We start from the raw sequence: 25812 nt of genomic DNA, 5'->3' as shown, positions 1-25812 counted from the left end.
AATACATCACCTCTTGTCATCATCAAAAACAATTGAGAAATGTTTGATGTCTTATAACTTCAATTATTCTCTCTTAATAACATAAAACACTTTCTTCATAAATAATAATAACCTTTGTTAGTCTAATTAGGAAGAAATAAAGGGGATAAAAATATACAGGATTAGGAATGAGAAAGGAGACATACCAGAGATAGAGTGATTGAAAGAATTCTAAGAGAATACCACATACAGCTTTATGTCAACCAATTTGAAAACTAGGATAAATAGATGATTTCCTATATAAACAAAACTGACGCATGAACGATGGCAAACAAAATAGAACAATTACTATAGATGGAATTGGAAGTGTTAAACTCTAACATTGTAAAATGCACCAAACCTACCTGACTTCTTTCTTTCTCTCTGCTTTCTTTCTTTCTTTCTCCCTTTCTTTTCCCTTTCTTTCCCTTTCTTTCTTTCTTTTCTTTCTTTCTTTCTTTCTTTCTTTCTTTCTTTCTTTCTTTCTTTCTTTCTTTCTTTCTTTCTTTCTTTCTTTCTTTCTTTCTTTCTTTCTTTCCTTTCTTCCTTCCTTCCTTCCTCCCTTCCTTCCTTCCTTTCTTTCTTTCAACTCTATACCCAACACGGGGCTCCATCTCATGAACCCAAGATCAAGAGTCACATGTTCCACTGACTGAGCCAGCAAGGTGCCCCATGATTTTTATTTGTTCCTTAAAGAGCATAAAATTTCAATGTGATTTAAATTACTCCAGGCTTTATTAATGAAAAGACAGAAAAGCCACTAATTCATTTTATGAAGTCAGCCAACTTTAACATTAAAACTTAATAAAGACAATACAAAAAGCATATTATAGACCAGTCTCATTTATGAGTATAGATACACATTTCCTAGCTTATGAATATAGATACATGATTCCAAACAATTACACTTAATACAGTAATGTAATCAGGTTTGGGTTTTTCTTTTCTTTCAGATGGTTCAATAATAGGAACTCTATCAATATAAACAAATTTAAGGAGAAAAACTAGATCATCATGTCAATAGGTGCTGAAAAGATGTCTTATAAAATCCAGTAGCCATTCCTAATTTTAAAAACGTACATAAAATAGAAGAAAGCTCAATAGACTACTTACCAAAGCTAACAGGAAATATTCTAAGTAGCAAAACACCAAAACCACTTCATTAAAATCAATAACCAGACAGGGATCCTAGATCAGTATTATTATTTAACAATGGCTTGAATAGTCTAGTACATTCAGTAAGACAGGAAAAATGATATAAATTTTAGGGGAAAAGCAGATAAAATTCAAAAGCTACGGGTAAAAAAAAACACTAGAATTTATAAGAGAACTTGGTAAAATCACTGAAGACAAGGTAAATATATAGGAATTAATGGCTTTTTTGTATTCTTTAATAAGCATTTAGAAAACGGAATGAGGTGAAATACTCCATTCACAATAGGAGAAAAACATCTAAATCACCTAAAGATAAATTTGACAAGAAAAGCATAGAATTTAAATGAGAAAAATAACATGTTATTTCAGAGTACAAAACAAGCTCTGGACAAAAGGAAATGTATTCATGTTCTTGAATGAGAATATTAATATTAAAAAGTCAATTGTCCCAAAACAATGTATAAATTTAGTAAAATGCCAATTAATACTCTAATAGAGTATGGGTGGAGGTTGGAATTGGACAAAATACCTTTAAAAGTTACATAGAAAAATAAATGACTGATTATAGCAAAATAAACAGTGATGGGAGACTTAGCAGTTATTAGAACACACTGGAAAGTCACTGTTACCAAATTATTACAGAACTATAAAAGGTTAGACAAACATATCAGTGAAATGGAATAGGAATCCTCAAAGAGATCTCTGCATATATATGAAAAGTAATATGTGGTAAAGGTTGAAATCATTGTGGAAAAGATGAATTTTTATTTAATAAATGGGACTAACACAAGAAGCTATGTATTTGAAAGAAAATAAATTCAATGTAAGCTCTACGCCCAACGTGGGGCTGAACTCATGACTCCAAGACCAAGAGTTCCATGCTCCACTGATTGAGACAGGCAGGCACCCTCTAAAGAAAATAAATTTAGATCTCTATCTTGTGCCAGATATAAAAAGAAATGACAAATGGATAAAATACTCAAAAACCAAACAAACAAAATCCTTAGGAGAGAGGGGCACCTGGGTGGCTCAGATGTTAAGGCATCTGACTCTTGATTTTGGCTCACGTCATGATCTCAGAGTCATGAAATTGAGACCCGCACGGAGCCTGCTTAAGATTCTCTTTCCCTCTGCCCCTCCTCCCACCTCCCTCTCTAATCAATCAATCAATCAATCCATCCTTGAAGGAAAATATGTATTTTATCAACAGGTAGGAGACACTGGAAAGCCCGAAGGTATAAAAGAAAAAAAATAGACATATATGACTCTATAAACATTTTCAACTTTTATATGAATAAATGTGGAGGAGATACTATAATTTAAACTAACAGATAGTAGATTCAGAGAAAATATTTATAATAAAGAGGATACATATTCAATAACCATAATATATAACAAGCTCTTACAAACTCAGGCAAAAGAGAATAAGATATCCAGTAGAAAAGTGGTAAAACACATGAAGACAATTCACAGAAGAGAAAAATCTAATGACCAATAAACACATAAAAATATAGTAAACTCACTAGTGGTCAGGGAAATGTACTTAAAGTAACAAGAAGATGTCACTTTAAATCTATTTGCCAAGAATAATGCCTGTTGTTGGCAAGAATGTGCAGAGAAGGAAAGTCTCACATATTTGTTGGTGGAAATAGGAAGCGTTAGTTAGAGCTTTTTTTTATAAACAATGGGCAATATCTATTTAAATTACAGTTGTTTGTACCTTTTTCAAGTAATGCCACATCTGCTTTATATCCCATAGGAGTAAAAGCATCGAGGGGTTACACATAAAAGGATGTTTTCTTCAGCTTGTTCATTGTAAAAAAAAATAATAAAGTAGAGCTCTATTAGTTGACTTTGAGAGATTGCTAGGTATTTTTTGTACTATTAAGGGAGAAAACAAGATGCCTAATGTGGTCAGTTTGCCACCAAGTAACCAATTGGTCTCCTCAATAAATAATGCCACATCTGGGGCTCACTGCTGATCTCTTAGATGACAGGTTGGCAGCAGTGGTTAGAACAGCCCTGGCAAGTGGGAGGCCAGGCTGCTGGGCCTGTGCGTAACCTCAGCCTCTGCCACATGTGCCCATTGCGTCAGCCCTAGGATGTCCTATGATGTAGACTGGCTGACATCAAATGGCCTAAGCATTTGGTCTCTTTGGCTGTTGAATGCCTTATCCATGGCGAGTGCTGCCTAGAGGACGTGAACATTTGATATGGAGATCTGCACACTTTGTGCCAACTCTCCTGTGTCTATTCATAAGACCCGTCCCTAGATTTCCTTGTATCCAATCTGTCAGGCTTTCCCTGGTCACTGACCACTGAACAGGAATAGGCATATGTTCTCATTTTGGCCCTCTTCCCCTTCCCCACAAAGTGGGTAATCAATTGTACCACTCATAGCTCTGCCTACTGGGAAGATTTTCCCTTCCAACAATTGTTTAAGGCCATCCCTAAATGTGGACATAATGCAACCATATACATATTCAGTTTTTACTCATGTACCTAGCTGACACATTTATGAGCCAAATTTGGGCTTCTCCTTCCTCCTTTAGCTGGTTTTACAGAACCTTCTTCCACAGCACAGCCATAGGTATGGAGCAAGGTGAGGGGTACCTGTGTCATTGTGGTGGGTGACATGAGGGTCTAGGCTACCTGCTTCTGTCTTTTGGTCCTGTTCAAGCTTGATATCAAATATACCATTTCAATCTTTTGACGGACTGCTACTGGCTCCATCTGACTTTATAACTTGGCAGGACTGACAAAGCCCTTAATGCGCTATTTCTGGACTCACAGCCCCTTGGTTCTCCATGGTCAAATATTCTGTCTCCATCAGAGCCCAGTAATGTATGAAGAAATGTTTCTCAAAGATGTATGATTCTCTCCTTCAGATAGCATGGCCTCACTGCAGAATGGTCTGCACTGTGATTCTTCCACTGGAGTTTGCTGTCAACTCCATACTGAACAGATTTAAATTAAACATGACCCTTTTGCAGATTTACCTCAAAACTCAGGTATGAGTGAGAACTGCAAGAATGGAGAATAATCTAAATAATAGATAATATACTATTACCAGAATCACTCTATTCAACACTGGCTCATGGTCCTTAACCCACCTACAAGGCATTCCAAGCCCTCCTGTAAATGGCCAAATACACTTGAATCTGGAACACTGCTGAGACTCCCGCTGGGCCCCTGCTATAAGAGAACGCAGCAATATCTGACAAGAACAGTATAAAACTAAGCAGCCAGGGGGCGCCCAGGTGGCTTACTCGTTAAGCATCTGCCTTCGGCTCGGGTCATGGTCTCAGGGTCCTGGAATCGAGCCCCACATCGGGCTCCCTGCTCGGCAGGAAGCCTGCTTCTCCCTCCCCCACTCCCCCTACTTGTGTTCCCCCTCTCTCACTGTGTCTCTCTGTCAAATAAATAAACTAAATCTTAAAAAAAAAAAAAACACCTAATCTAAGCAGCCAGGATTCCCAGAGGCTATTAGACCATATGAATAAAATGAAAATATATTAACTGAAAACTCAAAATCACAACAGCTTAAGTCTACCAGCTGATAGTTTGAACCTCAGTAGCCCATGTAAAGCAGCCTGTAATTATTTCTGGGAGTCTCCAGAAGGAATGCTTCCCAGGACCAGGCAGCCACATTGCCCAATTCCAGGGTGCATGATTGATATTGTGTCCTGGGTGAACGTCACACCCTGGAGCACAACTGAGATTTATACCAAATAAAATGTGAATGGTGTCCCTGGAATAATGTAACATTGACCCTGCACCTTCCGGGTGTTCACAAGCCAATTCCCACTCAAGGTCTACTATGTTCTTACTCTTCTGTTTCAGTTGCCCCTGGCCATTGTCCACTGTCCTTGACATTGTCTGAAGGAGAACCACTGATCCTACTATTGAGGGTGCCCTTTGCAGGTTCTCCACTACTCGTGCCAAAGATGCAGCCCTCTGGTAATCCCAGAGTCACTGTCTGCACCCAAACAGGCTGGGTTCTGTGTAGATATGGGGAGAAAGGCCTGCTTTCCCTATCCATGGCACTTTGCTTTCCAGGTGCTCAAGCCCAAGACCATACAAAGACTCTCACCAAAGTGTCCCATCAGCTTCTTCTCTCCATTCATTCTTCATCTCTGGCAAGCAGCTCTCAACATTATCCCCCACCAACTAAATCTTTATTTGCCACAGAAATAAGCAACTGGTGGGTATAATTCGTCTCAATGCAAAATGCACCAACATCTCCGCATATCTTCTCCAACTGACATCCAAAAGGACAAAGAAGCATATATCTAAATCAGAATACTTAACATCTGTGGTTATTTTAATTGTGACTTTATATACATATGTACGTATGTAATGTATTGAGATGAAAAAAATGGGGTACTTACTTTATATCTAGACCCATTCTAGAAATAAAACTTCGTAACTTTTAATTTTTATTTCCCATGGAGAATAATTAAATAAATCATACCCAAAGATGTGTGATTAACTATATGCTGTAAACTTGCCAGTGAAATAAATCTTCAGGGAAAGAGAAAGGAAAACTGGTTTTACACCTCCCATTACTTCAAGTTTTCAACATCCAGCAAGGTCAAATTACAAGGACAAGTGTCTTGAGGAAATTATAATGGCCTTGAAGTAATTGGTCCAGTTCCACATTATTAAGAAACCTTTAATATTGTTTATTGCTCACAAACACCTTGTAACAGGCATGTCAATTCAATGAAGGGAGTAGATACCCTCAGACCCAGGAAAAATAAACTAGTTATGAAGACGGGTGATCCTCACCTTGGATGCTTCAATACTAAGCCATCAGTGCTTGAAGCAGAAGGGTTTTAAATTTCTTTATTGTGTCAGTTTTGCCTTTAGCTTATTCATTTTTAGCTAGAGATATCTCTAAGCACATTTCCATATAAGGTTGGGAGTTTCAGTCTGGATCTATATATTGAAAAACTTCTGAAGGTGGAGTAATATTATGAAGCTGCTGTCTGCATTATCAATCTTCTATAATTCAGTTGCAGTAATATTCAGCATCTGGTTGAGTCGAGCCTGGCTGTCTGCCACCACTATGGCCCTGCCCCCACCCACAATCTCCGGCTTACAACCTTTAAATGGCAGTTTTAGCCACATCTTCCCTTCAGCGTTTCAAAAATCTTTGGGCCTACTCTCACCCAGAACAACCCACTGCACTTATAATATGCTTGTAATGTATTAAATAATGTGAAAGATAAACATGATAAAGAGTTCAATCTTCTTATTAAAAAACAGAGTTTTTGGCCCCTTAATTTCCTAACATCTAACTTTCTTTCATCGTTTTAACAACTAATAACACTTCCTAGAGAGTGAATTATTGTCTTGTACGAAATCAGGGAAGACAAGTTTATATTCATGCAAGAAAAGGTCTTATATGAAAAGCACTGCCTAGAGAACCATGCTAATTTTAAATAGTGTGAGAGATGTTAATATATAGATTGAAGGATCTGCATAATTAGGATATTTACCTCTCAAAGCTATTACTTTAATATATACAATACATAAAATGCAATCAACATATACACTAGCAATCTAAATCAAATATATTTATAAAATTGTTAAATTAACATTTGGTTAAGCCCAATATCAGGTCATTATAATAACAGAGCAAGAAATAATCCTGGCAGATGTCAAAACCAGAAACCAAGATCCAGGAGGAAAAAACTAAAAAAGTAACCAAGTAATAAATAAAAGAATTTTAAAAGAGAAGAATCCAGATTTTCCTTCTGAGGAGGACACTCAATATGGAAAAGATATGAAGGTGAGAAGACATACATTTTCCAACCTGTTGTTGAAAAACTTCAAAAGTAACTGGAATGAAATATTAAAAAATATTACGGGGATTAACTCAAAGATTTTTGTTACATTAGTAACAGAGAGCAAGGAATTAGCATTTATCTTTTTCTTTAATTTTTAAAAAAGTTTATTGAGATAAACTTAATATGCAAAAAGTTGCAAATATTTAATATGTACATTTTGATGAGTTTGGACATAGGCATACACCTGGGATATGATCACTGAAAACAAGATAATAAACATATCCATCATCTCCTAAAGATTTCTTGTTGTTCTCTTGCTTTTTGGGGGGAATTAGTATTTATCTTTTTTTAACTTTTTTTTTTTTTTTTTTTTTAGAGAGAGAGAGAGAGAGACTCTTAAGCAGGCTCCATGCTCAGCACCTGAGTCCAACACAGGGCTGGATCTCATGACCCTGAAATCATGACCTGAGCCGAAATCAAGGGTCAACGCTTAACCAACTGAGCCACCCCCAATATTTATTTTTAAATAAGAAAGTCAAAAGGTGGTGGCACCAACTGAAATAAAAAAAAATACAGGTTGAGCAGCTATTAGAGCATCAAGTGGAGAATGTAGGGTTCAGTCTGGGATTTGTGGAGTTTGCAGCGCCTGTGACACATTCAGGTACAGACGTGAAGTAGGAAGTTGGATACTAAAGGTTGAGTCCAGGTATCTAGACTGTGGTACACATTTAGAAATCATCATTGTAAATAAAACCCATGGAATGGGTATGAGGGTAAAAGGAATTCTGTGAGGAAAGAAATGGGTAAAGGATGGAGTCCTCTTTCCCCAGTTAAACTGCCAGTGGTGAAAACTGACCCCAAAAAGAAGCCAAGAAAGAACTCACCTTTTTTGAGAAGAACTGGGAGTGTGTGGAATCATGAAATCTAAGGCAATAGAGATTTTTGAGAAAAAGTAAACAGCTAACAGTATCAAATACAGAAAGAGGAGCAACACCTCATCCTGTGAGGTAGGGAAGGAGATAAAAATGGTTAAAAAGTGCATAGAAGTTTGTACTTGGGGGCAGTTAGAAGCTAGAGAGTTCATGTCTTAAGGCCTCTATTTTCTCTGTGATGTAGGAAGCAAGATCTCACAGAAAGGTTTCTATATCTCAGAAAAAGGCATAAAGCAAAACACAGATTTGAAAATCAGCATTAGAGACATTAAACATGAAACAATGATAGTTGTGATGTCTATAAAAGTTGGGTACTATTAGATGTTTGCTCCTTAACAGTCTACTGTGGGGGCACCCAGGTGACTCAGTCAGTTTAAGCATCCAACTCTTGATTTAGGCTCAGGTCATGATCTCAGGGTCCTGAGATCAAGTCTCATGTTGGGCTCTGTACTGGGCATGGAGCCTGCTTAGGATTTTCTCTCTCTCCCTTTCCCTCTGGGCCTCCCCTCTCACTCTCTTGCTCTCTCTCTGAAAAATAAATAAATAAATAAATAAAAATAAAAAATAACCAATTTGCTTTAAAAAACATCCAAAAAAAACAAAAAACAGTCTGCTCTCCCAGAAGAATGGTGAATGTTAAAACAAATGAACAAAACATCTGAGACTCTCATTATTGTTCGGATTACATAAAAGCCTAGCACATTCCCTGGCACTCAGTAGCTATGCAATAAGTATGTTGTTGAATGAATGAAAGAAATGTAGAAGAAATGAACTATGAGACACCATAAATATATCTTAAGAACAAGAAGTTACTAGGACAGGTGTTGCTACAAATGTTTATAATAAAAGTGTATTACAAATACATACTTAGAATAATATAACAACATTTAAGATAAGAGAAGATCCCTATTTGATATGTAGAAATACATTACAGGGTCTTATTAAAACCTGAGCGAGACACAGCAAAAATTTTGTCTCATCACTCTTATTGTCTATGAATCATGACAGAAAAAGGTTTAAGTCCACCATATCAGAAAATACAAAGCATTATAAAACTAGATTTATCAGGAATCAGTCCAATGTAAGAAGAAGGTAAAACTTAATGTAATATATATTTTTTTTAAAGATTTTTTTTTAAATTTATTTGACAGAGCAAGACACAGCTAGAGAGGGAACACAAGCAGGGGGAGTGGGAGAGGAAGAAACAGGCTTCCTGCAGAGCAGGGAGCCCAATGCGGGGCTCGATCCCAGGACCCTGGGATCATGACCTGAGCTGAAGGCAGACACTTAATGACTGAGCCACCTAGGCACCCCTAAAACTTAATGTAATATTAATAGTAGTAGATGACTAGCAGGTTTTTAATTGCCTGAAAAACATTCCTTTGGAAACTTATGACAATGTTTTATTATTATAAGTATGCACCGCTTTTATATAATAAAAGAGAAATTTCCTCCAACATTTTTAAAAGATTTTATTTTTTTCAAAGATTTATTTATTTATTTGAGCGACAGAGAGGGTGAGAATACAGAGGGAAGGGGAGAGGGAGAGGGAGAGAGAGAATCTCAAACAGACTCCCCACTGGGTGCAGAGCCTGACATGAGGCTTGATCACATGACCCTGAGATCACGACCTGAGCAGAAATCAAGAGTTGGACACTCAACAGACTGAGCCAGCCAGGCACTCCTAAAGATTTCATTTTTAAGTAATCTCTACACCTAACACGGGGCTCAAACTCACAACCCTGAGACCAAGAGCTGTATGCTCTACCAACTGAGCCAGCCAGGCACGCCCCTCCAACATTTTTTTTTTAATCTCAAATATACAGAAAAGTCAAAATAATACTACAAACAAATGATGATATCCTTTATCTAGATTCCCTAATTGTTAATAAATTGTTGCCTTTTCTTTATCTTTATCTCCATTTCTTTCTGAACCATTTTAAAGTAAATTGCAGATACAATGGTATTTCAGCCTTAAACACTTCACCATTCATCTTATAAAAATAAGGATATCAACATTAATTCACATTCATTTGTAATTATTATTTAATATATAGCTCATGTTTAAATTCCCCAATTGTCCCAAAAATGTCTCTTACAGTTTATTTTTTTATCCAGGATTCAGTTAAATTTCATGTATTGCATTTGGTTGTCAAAGCTCTTTAATCTCTTTTCTTCCTTGAATTTCTTTTAATGTAGAATAGTTCCTTTGACTTTCTGCCCTTGACTTTTTTGTTTTTCATAATATTGAATTTTTTAAAATATATTTTTTAAAGATTTTATTTATTCATTTGAGAGAGAGAGAATGAGAGAGAGCACATGAGAGGGGGAGGGTCAGAGGGAGAAGCAGACTCCCTGACGAGCAGGGAGCCCGATGCGGGACTCGATCCAGGGACTCCAGGATCATGACCTGAGCCGAAGGCAGACGTTTAACCAACTGAGCCAGCCAGGTGCCCTAAAATATTTTTTTAAAAAAGATTTTACTTACTTATTTTAGAGATGGTGGGGGAGAAGAAGAGGGAGAGGGACAAGCAGGCTCCATGCCCAGTGCAGAAGCTGACATGGGGTTTGATCCCACGAACCCAAGATCATGACCTAAGCCAAAATCAAGAGTCAGACAACTAAATGAACTACCCAGCCACCCCCATACTATTGAATTTTTGAAGAGTTAGAGTTGTTTGTCTTATCTAATCTCCCACATTCTGGATTTGATGGTTTCCTCATGGTTACGTTCAGGTTAAATATTATTTGGCCCCAATACTACATAGACGATGCACCACATCAGGACTTGTTATATAATGTTGAATTATCCCATTATCTTGGCTAATGGAGGGACTGCTATTGTAAATGTACACTTCCCCCTTTATAATTAGTGAGATATCTGTGTGGTAGCATTATGAAACCATAGGACTGCCCTGATCCCCGAAAAGTCTTTTACCCAATAAGACTTTCAGCAACTTAATGGTCCTAACCAGGAGTAATTATTACACTGGCAGTGGCAAAATGGTGATTTTTTTTTCTAATTCTATCATGCCCTTGCTCTGGACTTTACCAAAGTGCATACTGTACAAGCTCAATTTATACATTTCCTGCCCCAGATCTGGCATCAGCCATTTCTCAAAGGAGCCCTTATTACTTACAGTGGAGAATGGTATTTCAAAATCAAGATCCAGGTACCAGGTATACTTATTGATACTCCTAGCCACCTCTTTTCAGTGCACAGAGCTAAGACTATATGAATCTATATCTACATCTATACCGATACATTTATATATACATAGACACATCATATATGTATAGTACACATGTATATAAATACTTATATATGCTATATGTAGGTATAAATGTACATACGGATATATATATATAATTATCTGTATTATATAAACAGTTATAAGTATATGTACTTATATAGTATATGTACTTTTCTAATTCTATCTTTTCTTCTCTGTATAATAACTAGCATGTATTCTTCTAAAACTATACATAGATACATGTTCACAGACACATTATTTTTCTCTAAATTCTATGTTAATACAGTTATTCCAACTCAAATCCAGCATCACAGAGTTCTTCTTCAACTTCTGTTCATCAAATATTTCTAACTTTTTCCACAGTAATAACCTTGCTTCCCAACACCATCATACGTACTTAGTTGCTCTATCCACAATAAATACAAATTGTTTCAGAATTACAAAACCAATATCACTACCAATAATAAGACTTCTAAATAAAGTTAAAGATTTATTTGTAGTGCATTTTGTTCTTTGAACATATTCCAGTCAGTACTTAATCAGAAGCGAAAGTGCTAAGAAACATAAATAATAGGAATATATTACAGAGATTTGGTCTTAGGCAACCGTGGAGCTGGCTAAACAGTCTAGGTGAGGCTGGTGTTTGTGGGTCTGCTGCTGGATCCTAAAATCCTCAGCCAGACAATGAGGAAGGAAAGACAGAGGTGAAGTGGGAGACGCAAGGCAAAAATGAAATCCGTGAAGCTGAGCTAGAAGCTACGAGGGGGGACTGCAGTACGAGTCAGACTGTTACTACCCTGGGCTCTCATTACAGTGTCAGTAATGGGGGTCCTGCGGGAGAAGCCTGTCATCACTGAGTTAAACATGCATCCCATAGAAATGGTAGCAATTATCGTCATTTCTTGCTTACGGATGAGAGCCAGCAGAGAGCTCTAAGAGTTACCTTCACAAATGCATTATCTTACAGCCTTGGTGAAGAGAGTTTGCTCTGGACTGTCTCAGGGGATATATTTTGGAGTGAGTGAGCAGGTCTTACCTGATGGAAGAGGATTCTGGCAAACAGTTCCAGTTTAGCTAACTTAACACGGCATAAGTTCATTATACTCTATAGTGAGAAAATGACATTCAAAAGCCACTTGAATTAATCTTTTTTTGTGTGGTTATGTTATGAACTTGATATATGATTAGGTTCATTTGGTTAGATTTTACTTTTATTCACTTATTCACATGTCCCATAAAGCAAAACTATCTTAAAAGATATACTCACACAAACACAAAAAAAGATACACTCAGAGAAGTTTCATTCTCCTGTACCCTGTTCTTACTCATCCCTTATCAGGTGCCATTTTCATTATATATAGTTTCCCCTTGCTTCTTGCCAAAAGGGAGCATACTGTATATGGTCCACTGTACCATGCAATAAAAGCAAACTTAAAAAATTTTAACACTCCAAATTATCAAATTCACAAAGAATATTTCAAAGAATTCTGTATCTTATTAACACACAGAAGGGTAGTATAAGCAAGATGTTATAAGATGAAATAACATACTGATACAAATATCCTTTGGTAAATGTTAAAAATATAATATCTTGGGTACTTTCTGAAGTGATGAAGATGTTCTAAAACTGATTGTGATGATAGTTGCCTGACTCTATGGACATACTAAAAATCAGTGAATTGTCTATCATATGCTTTCACTCATATGGGGAATTTAAGAAATAAAACAGAGGAGCATAGGGGAAGGGAAGAAAAAATAAAACAAGATGAAACCAGAGAGGTAGACAAGCCACAAGAGACTCTTAATCATAGGGAATAAACTGAGGGTTGCTAAACGAGAGGGGGTGGCAGGATGGAGTAACTGGGTGACGGGCATTAAGGAGGGCACGTGATGTCATGAGCACTGGGTGTTACATAAGACTGATGAATCACTTAACTCTACCTCTGAAACTAATAATATATCATATGTTAATTAATTGAATTTAAATTTTAAAAAATGAAAAAAACAGTGAATTGTCTACTTTATTTTTTTTTGAGTAGGCTCCACCCCCAGTGTGGAATCCAACGCAAGGCTTGAACTCACGACACTGAGATCAAGACCTGAGCTGAGATCAAGAGTCAGGCACTTAAATGACTAAGCCACCCAGGCACCCCATGAGTTGTCTATTTTAAATCCATATGATATATGGATTACATCTCAATAAAGCTGTTATTTTAAAAATTCAAAAAATAGGGAAATATAATATCTAATACATTTCATGAATCTAAAAGCAAGGTCTTCCCTCAAGAATTAAAAAGCCTGAGAAATGTGGGTTCAGTAGAGGGGATGACAACTGTGCCTAATTCATGACATGACAACAGGGGATGACAGAAAACCTAGACTTGATGGGATAGCATTTTATTTAAACACACACACACACACACACACACACACACACACACACACACAAAGGTTTTTTTGTTGACTCCAAGCTTCAAAGGTACCAATAATGGGGTGGGATTGCTTATATGATTTTTTACTCTATTAACAAAAGCATGGGTCCTAGGTTATTGCAATCAGAGGTTCTATTCTGTCAGTTGGAGCAAATCTGGAACGGTGTTCGATGCAAGGGACCACTTTTTTTGTTTGTTTTTTAAAAGATTTTATTTATTTATTTGACAGAGAGAGAGAGAGAGAGCACAAGCAGGGGGAGCAGCAGAGGGATGAGGGACAAGCAGACTCTCTGCTGAGCAGGGAGCCAGACACAGGGCTTGATCCCAGGACCCTGAGATCATGACCTGAGCCAAAGGCAGATGCTTAACCCACTGAGCCACCCAGGTGCCCTGGGACCACGTTTTAGGAGGAAAATTGAATAGTAAAGATGAGAAAATGCTTTGAGGAAAGAACTGAAGGAAACAGAACTCCCTTCAAATATTTGAAAGCAGTTACACAGAATAAAAAATAGACTTGTCCTGTGTTCCTCTAAAGGCAAAACAGACCAGAATATAGATGTCATAAAGCAGAGGGTTTCAATTCAATTTCAGGGAAAAAAGTTACCATTGAATGTAGTATTTTAGTGAGGTCCCCATCACATTTGGATAGAGTCTGGAATTCCACTGATAAGATTCCAAGTATCAGCAGGAAGGCTGCCCTGAATCAACTCCATGATTCTATTTTCTAGTCATACCTAAATAGCTTCTGAGAGTATCCTTCTATTAATACAAGATGTGTTATTCACAATGATGACCTTGATTCATAAAGAAAACATTAAATTGTAATCAGCTATATATCTTTGAATGTGGTTGGAGCTGTAGAAGCTTCCTAGAAGTTGGTTACTTGTTTTCTAGGAGTTGACCACATTAATGTGGATCAGACCTGACTGGGCAGGTCCAGATGATGGGTGGGACTATCCAATGTCTATTAGAATGCAAGATTCAAGATAGAACCATCAGTTGGAAATAAACTGGAAGACATATCAGCAAGGCTTCTCAGTGATCCAGACATTAACTGGAGCAAAGATCTGAGGAATGTTCCTTACCTAGGTGTGTATTCCAGCTTCCTGTGAGTACATGAATGCCTCAGGGCATAAGGGGACTGTGAATAAAACCTGTAAGAACTGCACTGATTAAACTGTCTGTAAGGGACGGCTGGGTGGCTCAGTCAGTGAAGCGTCTGTCTGCATTTGGCTCAGGTCATGATCCCAGGGTCCTGGGATCCAGTCCTGCATTGGGCTCCTTGCTCAGCAGGGAGCCTGCTTCTCCCTCTGCCTGCTGCCCCTACTTGTATGCTCTCTCTCTCTCCGACAAATAAATAAATAGTATCTTTTAAAAAAATAAACTGTAAGACTTTAGAATACAAGATAATACTGCTTTGATGCCCCTATGATACACCATAGCACAAGAAGGAGGTGTTTTTTCTGTTTCTGTGCAGATCACAAACTGGCTTGGCCCATGCTCTAAGAACACGGTACCATACCTTTGGGTAGAGAGTTTCAGCAGAGCATACTGCCTATGGTATTATTGGGATGCGGGGGGCAGTGCCCAAGAGGAGACAGGCTGTGTTCTATGGTCAAGGCCCTGCATTTATTTTTGCATGCAGTGGTAAGATGCTAAAGAAAGAAGGTAAAAGCTTCTTCATTAGTATACTGATATATGTCTTGGTGATTCCCAGTAATAAAAAGAGGGAGGATTTGAGTGTAGACTCCCCTCTGGAGAAGGTGAGGGTAAGTAACTATTTCTATAATAGCTAGTTCTTTATTCTAAACACAACCCGTCTGTAAATTAAACACAACTGTAAATTCTTTGATACTTCTTCCATTGAGAGGTAGGATCTATATGCCTTTTCCTTGAATTTGGCCTAGACTTAATGACTTACTATATCCAATAAAATGCAGTAGAAATAAAATAAAATAAAATAAAATAAAATAAAATGCAACAGAAGTGATACTGTGTGACTCTGAAGGCTAGGTCATAAAATGCAATACACCTTTCACCTTGCTTATAGGAACACTAGCGTTTGGAGCCCTTAGCCACCTTGCAAGTAGTCTATCTTGAAGCAGTCATGCTATGAGGAAGCTCAGGCCACATGAGGAAAGAATGTTGGCTATTATGGCTGACCACCCCAGCTGAAGTACCAGCTTCAACCATCAGGCATATGAGGCAATATGCCTCTACATTATTCCAGTCTCCAATGCCTGGAGGCATTGAGCCTTCTCAACTGAGGGTCCTAGACATCATGGAGCAGAGGCAAGTCATCTCTGCTATGCCTTGTCTGAATTCTGACTGAGAGGGTATTCATATTTTGTTAAGGGAAAAATCTATGTTTGATCCTCACAATGATACTGTTGGGCAGGTTGGGCTGGCATTATTATGACCTTCATTTTATAGATTAAGATAACAACAACAAGCAGGGATTCAAACTTACCTTCTTTCAGATTATACAGCCAAGATGTGGCACGCTAATACTGATCTTTGTATTCCAGAGTTTATGCTTTTTCCATATTTTCCCATCTGGATCCTGTGGGGGCTTTAGAATAACCTAGAGAAATCAAGTAAGATATATCCAAAATTTAAAGACAAGGTCAGAAAATGTTGAGTGAATAGAAGCTAACAAGAATCAGTATTAAATGGATGAAACCAGTCATCCTATGGAGAAATAACTATGTAAGATATGATCTACAGATTGTTGCTGATAAAGAAGACTATAATTTAAAATGGAACCAATGAAAACAAATCTTAGAACTTTGAATGTTATGAGGAAGTGTCATAATGATATAATTCTTTAGGGTCTGATTTAAAAAAACAATTAAATAGGACTGTTAAGGAAAAAAATGCTGCAAGTTGTGTTTTTGATAAAATCAAGGCTAAAAGGTGCCATGACTAGCTAATGGTGCTATTTTAGTCACTTTAGAAGTATGTCCTTACAGTAAAAGAAGGGTGCTTCAGACTAGTATAGCTTGATGACATTATCCCTTATGATAATTTTCATTTACTCTACTTTTGCCAAACCACTTTTTGATTTAAATTTAGTTCTTCAAGGAGACTTTTCTACTTGGAAGAAAAAGTACAACAATGCTAACAAACCTACCATGCCCCCTTGATAGGCTCTATTTCCCATTTTTCACTGTAGAAGAATATTAGTATTCTGATTATTCAAGCAGCTTCACACACAATGCCTTACCTCTAGAGTACCTGGACTCATAGTGACTCTATCACCATGAAGACATTCTGCTTCAGGAGTCAGTAGGACATCTTTCCATCTCTTTAATCATGGTGAATACTATAAGGAGGTCACTGGTGACTTCCCTCCAAATGGGAAGTAAAAAAAAAATGTAGTTCACTCAAAGCTTCTCATGAGTTGATGTTTAGGTTCCTTTGGTGATTAAAACGGTACACCATCCGGAGCCCACAGTAACTCCCACTATGTTCTTCACTTCTATTTCTCTATTCTTTAATTTTTTTTCCTGAATATTCCCTTTTCCTTTAAGATAAACGTATTGTAATAATGAATTGGGTTTCTTTAATTTCGTTCTGTAATTGGGCCTCACAAAGGGAATTTAACTCCCCTCGTTTTCATGCATATTTTGCACAGCTAACACCTTGAAATATCCTGTTCATGAAAGGCACCTAGTATTTAACATGTTTTGAATAGTTATCTTGAAAATAAAAATTATTAAAGTTTTGATCCTTCAGATGTCTAGAATGTCGTGCCTTGTGCAGGCCCTAGCACATGGAAAGTTTTCCATTTACATTTGTTGAATGACTGGAAGACTTAAAGAAAATGTTTTATTCCTCAACGATGGGTTTAGACCCACTTTAACAGGCCAGGTCCTTTAATGAAACGGATACAAAAATCATTCTGATAATTTAGCTGCTCCTAAATATATCTCTATCAGATTCCGCTTGAACGTTTCCACCTTGGGGTTTCAAGTCTTATTTTTATGACACAGAGACATTCGCTGTAATGGAAACAACACAAGTAGCACGGGCTTTCCCGTCTTCCTCCCTCTAGGATTTTAACTTCTCCTCGAACACCACCCATGCTCTTCTAGTAAATCCCACATTACAGTACAGGTTTAGGACCGAGAAGAGAATGAAGGAGGAAATCGGAGCCATGGAAACCGCAGAGACGAGGAAACGTGCTCGCGCGAGGGTGGGCAGAAGTGGAAGAAACCCTCCCCCGACGACGGCGCGAGGGCGCGCCTGGGATTACGTCACGCACCTTGGGTGACGTCACGGCAGTGACACGCGGTGACGCCGTTGCCGCGGCGACTTCTAGTCGTCTCCGCCCCCTTCCCCCGCCCCCCGCCTAGCGTCCTTCCCCCAATCCCCTCAGGCTCGGCTGCGCCGGGGGCCGCGGGCCGGTTCCTGAGGTGGCCCAGGCGCCCTCCTGCCGCCGGCGCCGCCCCGGCCGTCCCTCCCCGCCGCCCCCCGCCCTCCGCCTCCGCCTCCCCCCCCGCCCTCCACCTCCCTTCCCCCTCCCCGCCCAGCAGCGGTCGCTCCGGCCCCGGCTCTCGGTTATAAGATGGCGGCGCTGAGCGGCGGCGGTGGCGGTGGCGCGGAGCAGGGCCAGGCTCTGTTCAACGGGGATATGGAGCCCGAGGCCGGCGCCGGCGCCGCGGCCTCTTCGGCTGCGGACCCTGCCATTCCCGAGGAGGTGAGTGCCGGCGCACCGTACACCCCTCCGGGCTCTGGGCTCGGCTGGCTGGTGTTTTTTGGGGGGGAAAGAAGTGGCGGTGGGGGCTCTGGTGCCCTCAGCCACCTTCTTCTTTGGGTTCTCTGGGGTGGGAGATGGGCATCCCCGCCTTGTCCCTCTCCGTCATGCAGCTCCTCGCTACGTAAACACACACAGCGGCCCAGGGGGGTTTCCCTGACTCGCACCCCAGCTTGGGCGATTCGGGCAGCGTTGGTTGAGCGGGCGGCTATCAGTAGGGGGCGAGACTCAGGGTTGGTCCGAGAAGGTCACGGCTGGCTGAAGGTAGCCAGGCTCTCATCTCTTCGATGTTTTCCTTATTTTGGGGTTGGGGGGGGTAGGGAAGGGTGGCGGCATCCAGGTGAATAGATGTAGGTTAGTAGCCAGGGCCGGGACCCCAGCTTGAGTTGCTGTTGTAATTATTACATGGTCATGGAGGTGATGGGGCGCATCGTTCCCTTCCACTCTCCCTGATGTCCCCCTTTTCAGGCCGCTGCCCTCCCCTCCACTTTTCTACTTGTTTGGGGGATTTCTTTTCACCTGTTTTATCCAGCAGATGGTTTTGATTTAATCTTTACTTTTTCAGCCTTAAATCCCACTGTTTCCGTTCTCCTTTCCATCCCGGTGTCAGGCCCCCAGTACTTCTGTTTGTCTGTGCTCTGTCGCTGAGTGGTATACCCCCCCCCCCCCCCCGCCCCAATCCCATTCCCATCTGCTGCTCCGCTCTTTTGCCGGACCTGGGGATATGGAGCCCGATAGTTGTCGGACATGCCAGCCTTCTAGCCTCAGTTTATACTTAAAACCATTTTTGCACTTCTCTTAATCTAGTTCTGTTTAGGCCCTCTGAATCATTCTACTGCTCCCTAACATTGTTATCTGTTATCTTGACAAATCCGTCTGGACGCTTTGGAGCTCCTTCCTTACTTTCTGAATCCTGAAGCTGTCAGGATTCCATCAGGTTTCACTTGCAGTGCTGGCACTTTCTGGTTAGTCTTCCATTGTGCATTCACACCTCTTTATTTTTTCCTACCCATTTTTTAAATAGATTTGATTGATTTCTTTCTGTTGTCCTCCTTTTTGTCCCAGTTTTTACCTTTCACTTTTTCCTCTTTGGCTTCTGCCTCTCTCAGCCTGTTTTTTGCATTATTCAGCCTCTTAACACCTTGTCAAATTATTTACATTTGGTTTTTAAGGAAAATTTGTTCCATTTAGTATTTGGCATTGTACTATATAAAATAATACACTTTATTATACTTTGCAAATAATGAGATAATATTTAGTATAGTAACTGCTTTGTAATTATTGATTAGATAACTGACTTATTCCGTTGACTTTGCTCAAAGTTCTCTTTCCTTCCTACTGCTTACATTTGGTTTCCCAATTCTCAACGTCTCATTCTTTCTTCTATCTATGCAATGTTCCTTTTCCTGCTTCATCATCTTTACTTTGGGAATTCATCCCATATGCTTGCTCTAGTATCAGTTTGTTCACAATAATAATTATTTTTCAGCCTCTTATATCACCTCCATCTATGCCCATGATGTGTTCTATACCATCATTTGATCTAAAGTTCTCATATCTTCTTAAATTGCACGACTTTCCAGTTAATTTTTAGTTTATTTCTGCTCAGATCAGTTTCCTCTAACATTTGTTCATTTCCCCCAACTTCTTGGATTCTAAGGATAGAGCTCTTTCCTTCTTCCATTTCTTAGTTTATTCTGATTTCCTTGTCCCCAGTTACCATTCATTTGGCCTTGTTTCCTGGCTTTTGGTTCTTAACTTGCTGAAGCTTCCTCTTGTCTTCCCCACACCTCCACATTCCTTCTTATTTATAAACAGCTTTGTTCCGTTGACATGGAAATTTATTTTTAGGATACATTGTTTTTAATGGATAAATACTAGGGGTCACATCTGCTGTCTATTTTTTCCATGAATCGGATATGCCTTTGTCTTACAGGCACAGGTGCCTCTAGGCTTGCTTTACTCTCTAGTGTATGTGTGGTTTTGTTGAATTGTAACTTTGAAGACTATTTCAGAGTAGAAGGATGGATAAGTTAATGGGTATGGGTCATGAAATTGTAATTCTCTGATTATAACATTGTTTATATTGAGAACTTTAAGACTTAGTAGAACAGTTTGCAGTGATACAGAGAAGTCTTTTGTTAAGTACAATCTCCACTATCTTATTTGAAAGGGCCAGATAGTTGAGTTCTACCCTCTGAAGATTCTGACTCAGTAGGTGAGAGTTAGTGCCATAAGTTTCAATATTTGGCAGGCTTCCTGGGCAGTTCTCATGTATCAATGCTTGAGAACCACTACACTAATGAATTTAAGTTTAAATTGCCAGTCATTGGAAAGCATATTGGTATCTTCTGAAACTACAAGGATACTCCTAACTAAATTTAATTAGAAGTGTTTCATACTGCCTTCTCCTCTCAGGTTTTAATGTTTAGTGATGAATAGTTTTCCCTCTATAATTTCTTATAGGAGCTGATAATAAAGGTATTTGCATCGGGGAGGCGGGAAATAAATGATTATAAGTGGATCTCTTTTGAATATAGATATCAATGTTATGGATGGCAGAATAAATTCCTCCAAGAAATCATTTAAACTTTGAATTTGCTATTGTTAATTCAGTGCGAACTGATATGTATTGTGGTCTTTTAATTTAGGTGTCTTCTTTATGAGTACCTTTAATTGCCAAGTGCATGGAAAGACGTGACAAGTTATGCTTGTGTAAAATGACACATTTTACTCTAAAGAATTCTCTTGCCTGACAGTAAAATAGTTTTTTGTTTTTCTTTTTAAAGTTTCTCAGAGAGAAATTTCAGCTGCATTAAAATTTCTGACTATCAAGGGAAAGCACATTCATTATTGAAAAATTAGAAAGCTATAAGTACAAAAAGTAAAAAAGAAAAAAATCTGTAATCTTGCCACTAAGATATAATTAGTATAAACATTTTGGTGTGTATCCAAAACTTTTTTTATGTTTGTCTAATACACTATATATGGTTTTATAATATTTTTAAACTTAATATAGCAAAATATTTTACATTTCATCAGGTAATACTGTGATTTTTTAAAAACTGATCATTTTTCTTGGCTATTAGAGTTTTTTTTACTGCTTGTTATCAAACATCTTGAACATAGAATGTAGATTTTAGTTTTTAAATTGTGTTGGGAAGTGAACAAATTTCATGTCCTGTATTTGTATTACTTTGTAGATGTCAAAATAGGATATTCTGGTAAATGACAGGAGCTTATTAAATATTTATGAAATTAACGTGCTTATGCTTTTGGCATTAAACCTTTACTTCTGACCATTTATATTTCCCCAATGTTTCTTTCAATGACCATATTGTATAATATAGGATAACATGACCGTATGGTATAATAAATACATTTATTTTAAAAAACGTGTTATACGAGGGTGTGATATTTATTAACTATTCTGTGTTTCTGCAGAAGGAGCTTCTTACAATTGCAGTACAGTTAAAATTATATTGTTTTCAAGATCTCTTATCACCAGCCTTAGTTGAGTTGTGTAATTATAATAATGCATTGACTAAGCAGTATTCTGGGATGGGATCTTCTTTATAATGTGGTCCACTGTATTGAAACAATCTTTATGAGCCATGTGAAACCAGGTTAGATTACCTCATACTCCTAAAAGGAGATAGTCCCGTTAGGATACTGTGTGCTTGTGTAGTTCTGGTATTGCTGTTAATACTTGTCTAGGTATTTAATTATTTTTCTTTCTCTTTATTTCATTTTTCTTTTTTTTTTTTAAGATTTTATTTGTTTATTTGAGAGAGAGAGAGGAAGTGAGAGCGAGTGAGCCTGAGCGGGGTGAGGGGCAGAGGGAGAAGCCGACTCCATGCTGAGCAGGGAGCCCGACTCAGGACTCGATTCCAGGACCCTGGGATCATGACCCGAGCCAGAGGCAGCCGCTTAACTGACTGAGCCACTCAGGCGCCCCACTTGTCTAGGTATTTTTGAAGGTGGACAAAACATACCTGTTAGGCATAACTATAAAATAGCTGTTTGTCATTAGTATTTCTAGTGGTCTCTTTGTGTACTCTTTCTCTCTCCCTCCCTCCTTTAGGCCTCCACTCCTTTTATTTAGAAAACTATCTGATATCAGTCACTTACATGTGCTGGCTGTTAAAGGAATCATTTATCAGTAAATAGATAAGAAAGGAATGTTGGTACTGGATGCTCAAATCTTTGAAGGTAGTAAACCTAAGAGCAAACTTGATTTAATCTTGTTTGGATAATAGATCAGAAAAATTATATTTGGATAACAGGCTAGAGAAGTTTGACTTTTCTCAGTTCCCTGTCCCTTGCTTTCCTGATAAGGATGAATAGGAAGCTGTCCTAACAACTGTTGACCTATGTTTTGTGAGCAGTGGGGAAGAGAGGAAAGGAGCAGGCTACATTGTTTTTTAGCATTTTCTAAGAACTCATGCTTACCTGTTGAAGAATGAGGCAGCTGCTTAGCTTTCTTCCTTTTTCCTTTTCCGCAATAATAAAGTTGTCTTCTTTAGAATTGCAAAGTGCACTTTGTTTTCCTAGACACCTCGATATTAATTTAGCTGCATACTTAGTGAATATTTTGTATCACAATCCCCTTGTTTAGGAGATGCAGTATGTTGCTATGCCTCCTATGTTTCTGCTTCAAATTGTCATTACAACAAGGCTTTATTGTCAGTAATTCTCACTGGATTTTGTCTTCCTCAGAAGTTGAATTTGGAAAAAAAAAAAAAAAGAACAATGAAAAAAAGAAGTTGAATTGAGTCTTTTACTCTTTCTCTATTTCACCTACATTGGTTATTCTGTGAGGTCAGGATCAGCAATAGTTAGAGAACTGAATTCAAAATAGGTGAGCCTGTTTAGGAGCTTTTCTGTTTTTTAAAGGTAAGCAGTGCTTTTGTAGTCGTAATGTTATAGATAACTTAATATAAGAACCAAAAAGATACTCTCATTTGTTTCATTCCTTTGTTAAATATTTGCTGGAGGCATTGATGACATGTTCTAGGAGGTAGTCTTTATTTTTTAGTTTCTTTTGGCTACCAACCTAATTTACTATCATACATAATTAGCATGGTAGAAGAAATTCTTAATACAACCTACACCCTAACATTAAGCAATTATTTTTTTCAACCCTCTACCCTCTGAGATTATTTTGGTTTCCATGTTTTCTCTTGGGCTTAAAAAACTATTAGTCTTGTTTCTTCCCATATCAAGACTATGCATATAGAGGGAAATTGATGCCCAGTAACATTACATTCCTTTCTGGGTCTTGGGAATGCCCTCGATACAGAATATAAAAATTGCTCTGAACTCAATTAACTTTGTCTTCTGGAAGCTCTGTAACATCAAATGAAACATAATTTTCATTCTTGTAATGTGGCTGCAGTTATTGACAGCACTTCTGGGACAAATGTACCATATGATGGTAGTTTTCAAATTACTGTAGAGCTCTAGGACAATTAAAAAAAAAATACCACCGTAAGAAATTCAGATTTTAAGTTACCCTAATACATACACAGGAGAAAGTTTTTGTCTGTTGTGGACATTTTTTTTTTTAATCTTCACCTTTTGCAACAGTATCTGGCACATAGGTACTTGGATATTTAGTGAAAGAAATAGTGAATGGAGCCCTATTAGATATAATGCACTCTGTTTTTCTGAACTTTTCAGTTCTCTTTTTTTTTAATGCTACTTGTAAGTCAGTTTACTAGATCGACAACCAATTGGTTCCAACAGGCATTTTGAAAAATACTGTTCTGGGGGTTTCAGGGGCCTTCTTCAGAGATTAACCGAAGGCTATGTTTAGTCCCCCTACACCTTAACTCTTAAAGTTCTTCATTTATCTGCTTTACATGTTGGTTTCCTTGAAAAAAAGCATTTTATGGCTGTGAAAATTTTAGAGCTCCTGTGTATGAAGAGAGATGTGTCCTGGCATGAATCTTCTCAATTATAATAATCTATGTAGAAAATTTCGACGACATGTGTCTAAGACAGTGGTCAGCAAACATTTTTTGGAAAGGGTCAAATAGTAAAATTTTAGGCACTATGGGCCTGTTTTGTCTCTGTCAAAACAACTCAGCAGACTCAACAATGGCATTATTGCACAAAAGCAGCTAATAGACTGTGTAAGCAAATGAGCCTGACTGTTCCAATAAAACTTACTTATGGACACTGAAATTTGAATTTCATATAATTTTCATGTGTCATGAAATACTCTTGATTTTTTTCAACCATTTAAAAATGTAAAACTAGCCCCGGATCAGGCTTCCTGCTCCACAGGGAAGCCTGCTTCTCCCTCTCCTCCCCCTGCTTGTGTTCCCTCTCTCACTGTGTCTCTTTCTGTCAAATAAATAAATAAAATCTTTAAAAAAAAATGTAAAACTAGTCTTGTGGTCTGTATTAAAATAGATGATGGCTCAGATTTAGTTCATGGGCCAAAGTTTTCAGACTCCTGGTCTAGGGGAGACTGAATTATATCATATTAGAGGTTCTGAAATTAAGGTGTGGGTTAGAGGTCTATAGAAAGTTCATAATTGCGTTTTGAGAACAATCAGGTTTATTCGGTCATAATTTACATATACCGTAAGGTACCATTTTAACTGTACAGTTTGGTGAGTTTTGACAAATGTACATGATCCTGCAACTACTGCCACAATCAAGACACAGAACACTTCCATCATCTCAAAAAGTTCCTAGTTTCCCTGCATTCTGTCCCCTTTCCTGGCTCTCAGTTCCTGGCAGAAACTGGCCTGATCTCTAGTTTTACCTTTTCCAGAAAGTTATATGAATGAAATCATCCAGTATGGGGTGATTTCATATTTGGCTTCATTCATTTAGTTTGATGTTTTTGAGATTCACCCATGCTGTATGTATCAACAATTAGTTTCTGCTTATTGTTTAGTAATATTCTATTGTATGGATGTGTCCCAATTTATACATTTACCAGTTGATGGGTAGTAGGGTCGTTTTTACTTTTCAGCAATTATAATAAAGATTGCTCTAAACACTTGGGTTCAGGTTTTTGTGTGGATATGGGTTTCCATTTCTCTTGAGTAAGGACCTTAAGATGGGGTTTATGGGTTGTATGGTAAGTATATATTTAAGTTTATAAGAAACTGCCAATCCATGTAAAAAATGGGCAGAGGACATGAACAGACCTATCTCCATGGAAGACATAGAGATGGCCAACAGACACATGAAAAGATGCTCTACATCACTCATTATCAGGGAAATGCAAATCAAAACCACAATGAGATAAATCACATCACACCTGTCAGAATGGCTAAAATAAAAAACTCAAGAAATAAGTGTTGGCGAGGATATGGAGAAAAAGGAGCCCTCATGCACTGCTTGTGGGAATGCAAACTGGTGCAGCTGCTGTTGGAAGACAGTATGGAGATTTCTCACAAAAATAAAAATAGAACTACCCTATGATCCAGTAGTCACACTACTGGT

At 38.2% G+C, this 25812-nt stretch overlaps 1 protein-coding gene and 1 long non-coding RNA gene across 10 annotated transcripts in view; one reads left to right on the top strand and one right to left on the bottom strand.

The window, feature by feature from the left end:
- Positions 1–2899: 2899 nt before the first annotated feature.
- On the bottom strand, positions 2900–17776 carry LOC112811038 (uncharacterized). Its single transcript, XR_003204949.2, has 3 exons — positions 16813–17776; positions 16057–16170; positions 2900–2978 (listed from the first exon to the last, which is right to left on the bottom strand). It is a non-coding gene; the product is annotated as an uncharacterized lncRNA (long non-coding RNA).
- A 163-nt stretch (positions 17777–17939) lies between these two features.
- Positions 17940–25812, top strand: part of BRAF (B-Raf proto-oncogene, serine/threonine kinase) — a 180814-nt gene continuing 172941 nt past the window's right edge. For 8 of the 9 annotated variants that reach the window (XM_073899288.1, XM_025854724.2, XM_073899291.1 and 5 more), the window contains exon 1: positions 17940–18288. In XM_073899288.1, the coding sequence (XP_073755389.1) occupies positions 18157–18288 (132 nt within the window). In that variant the 5' untranslated portion in view covers positions 17940–18156. The remainder of the gene's footprint in view (positions 18289–25812) is intronic. The other variant, XM_073899287.1, reaches the window with a different exon arrangement.

Source organism: Callorhinus ursinus, unplaced genomic scaffold, assembly GCF_003265705.2.
Source record: "Callorhinus ursinus isolate GAN/ISIS: 27379988/994484 unplaced genomic scaffold, GSC_fseal_2.0 scaffold12, whole genome shotgun sequence".
Lineage (NCBI taxonomy): Eukaryota > Metazoa > Chordata > Mammalia > Carnivora > Otariidae > Callorhinus > Callorhinus ursinus.
This window is presented reverse-complemented; position numbering and strand designations above follow the sequence as displayed.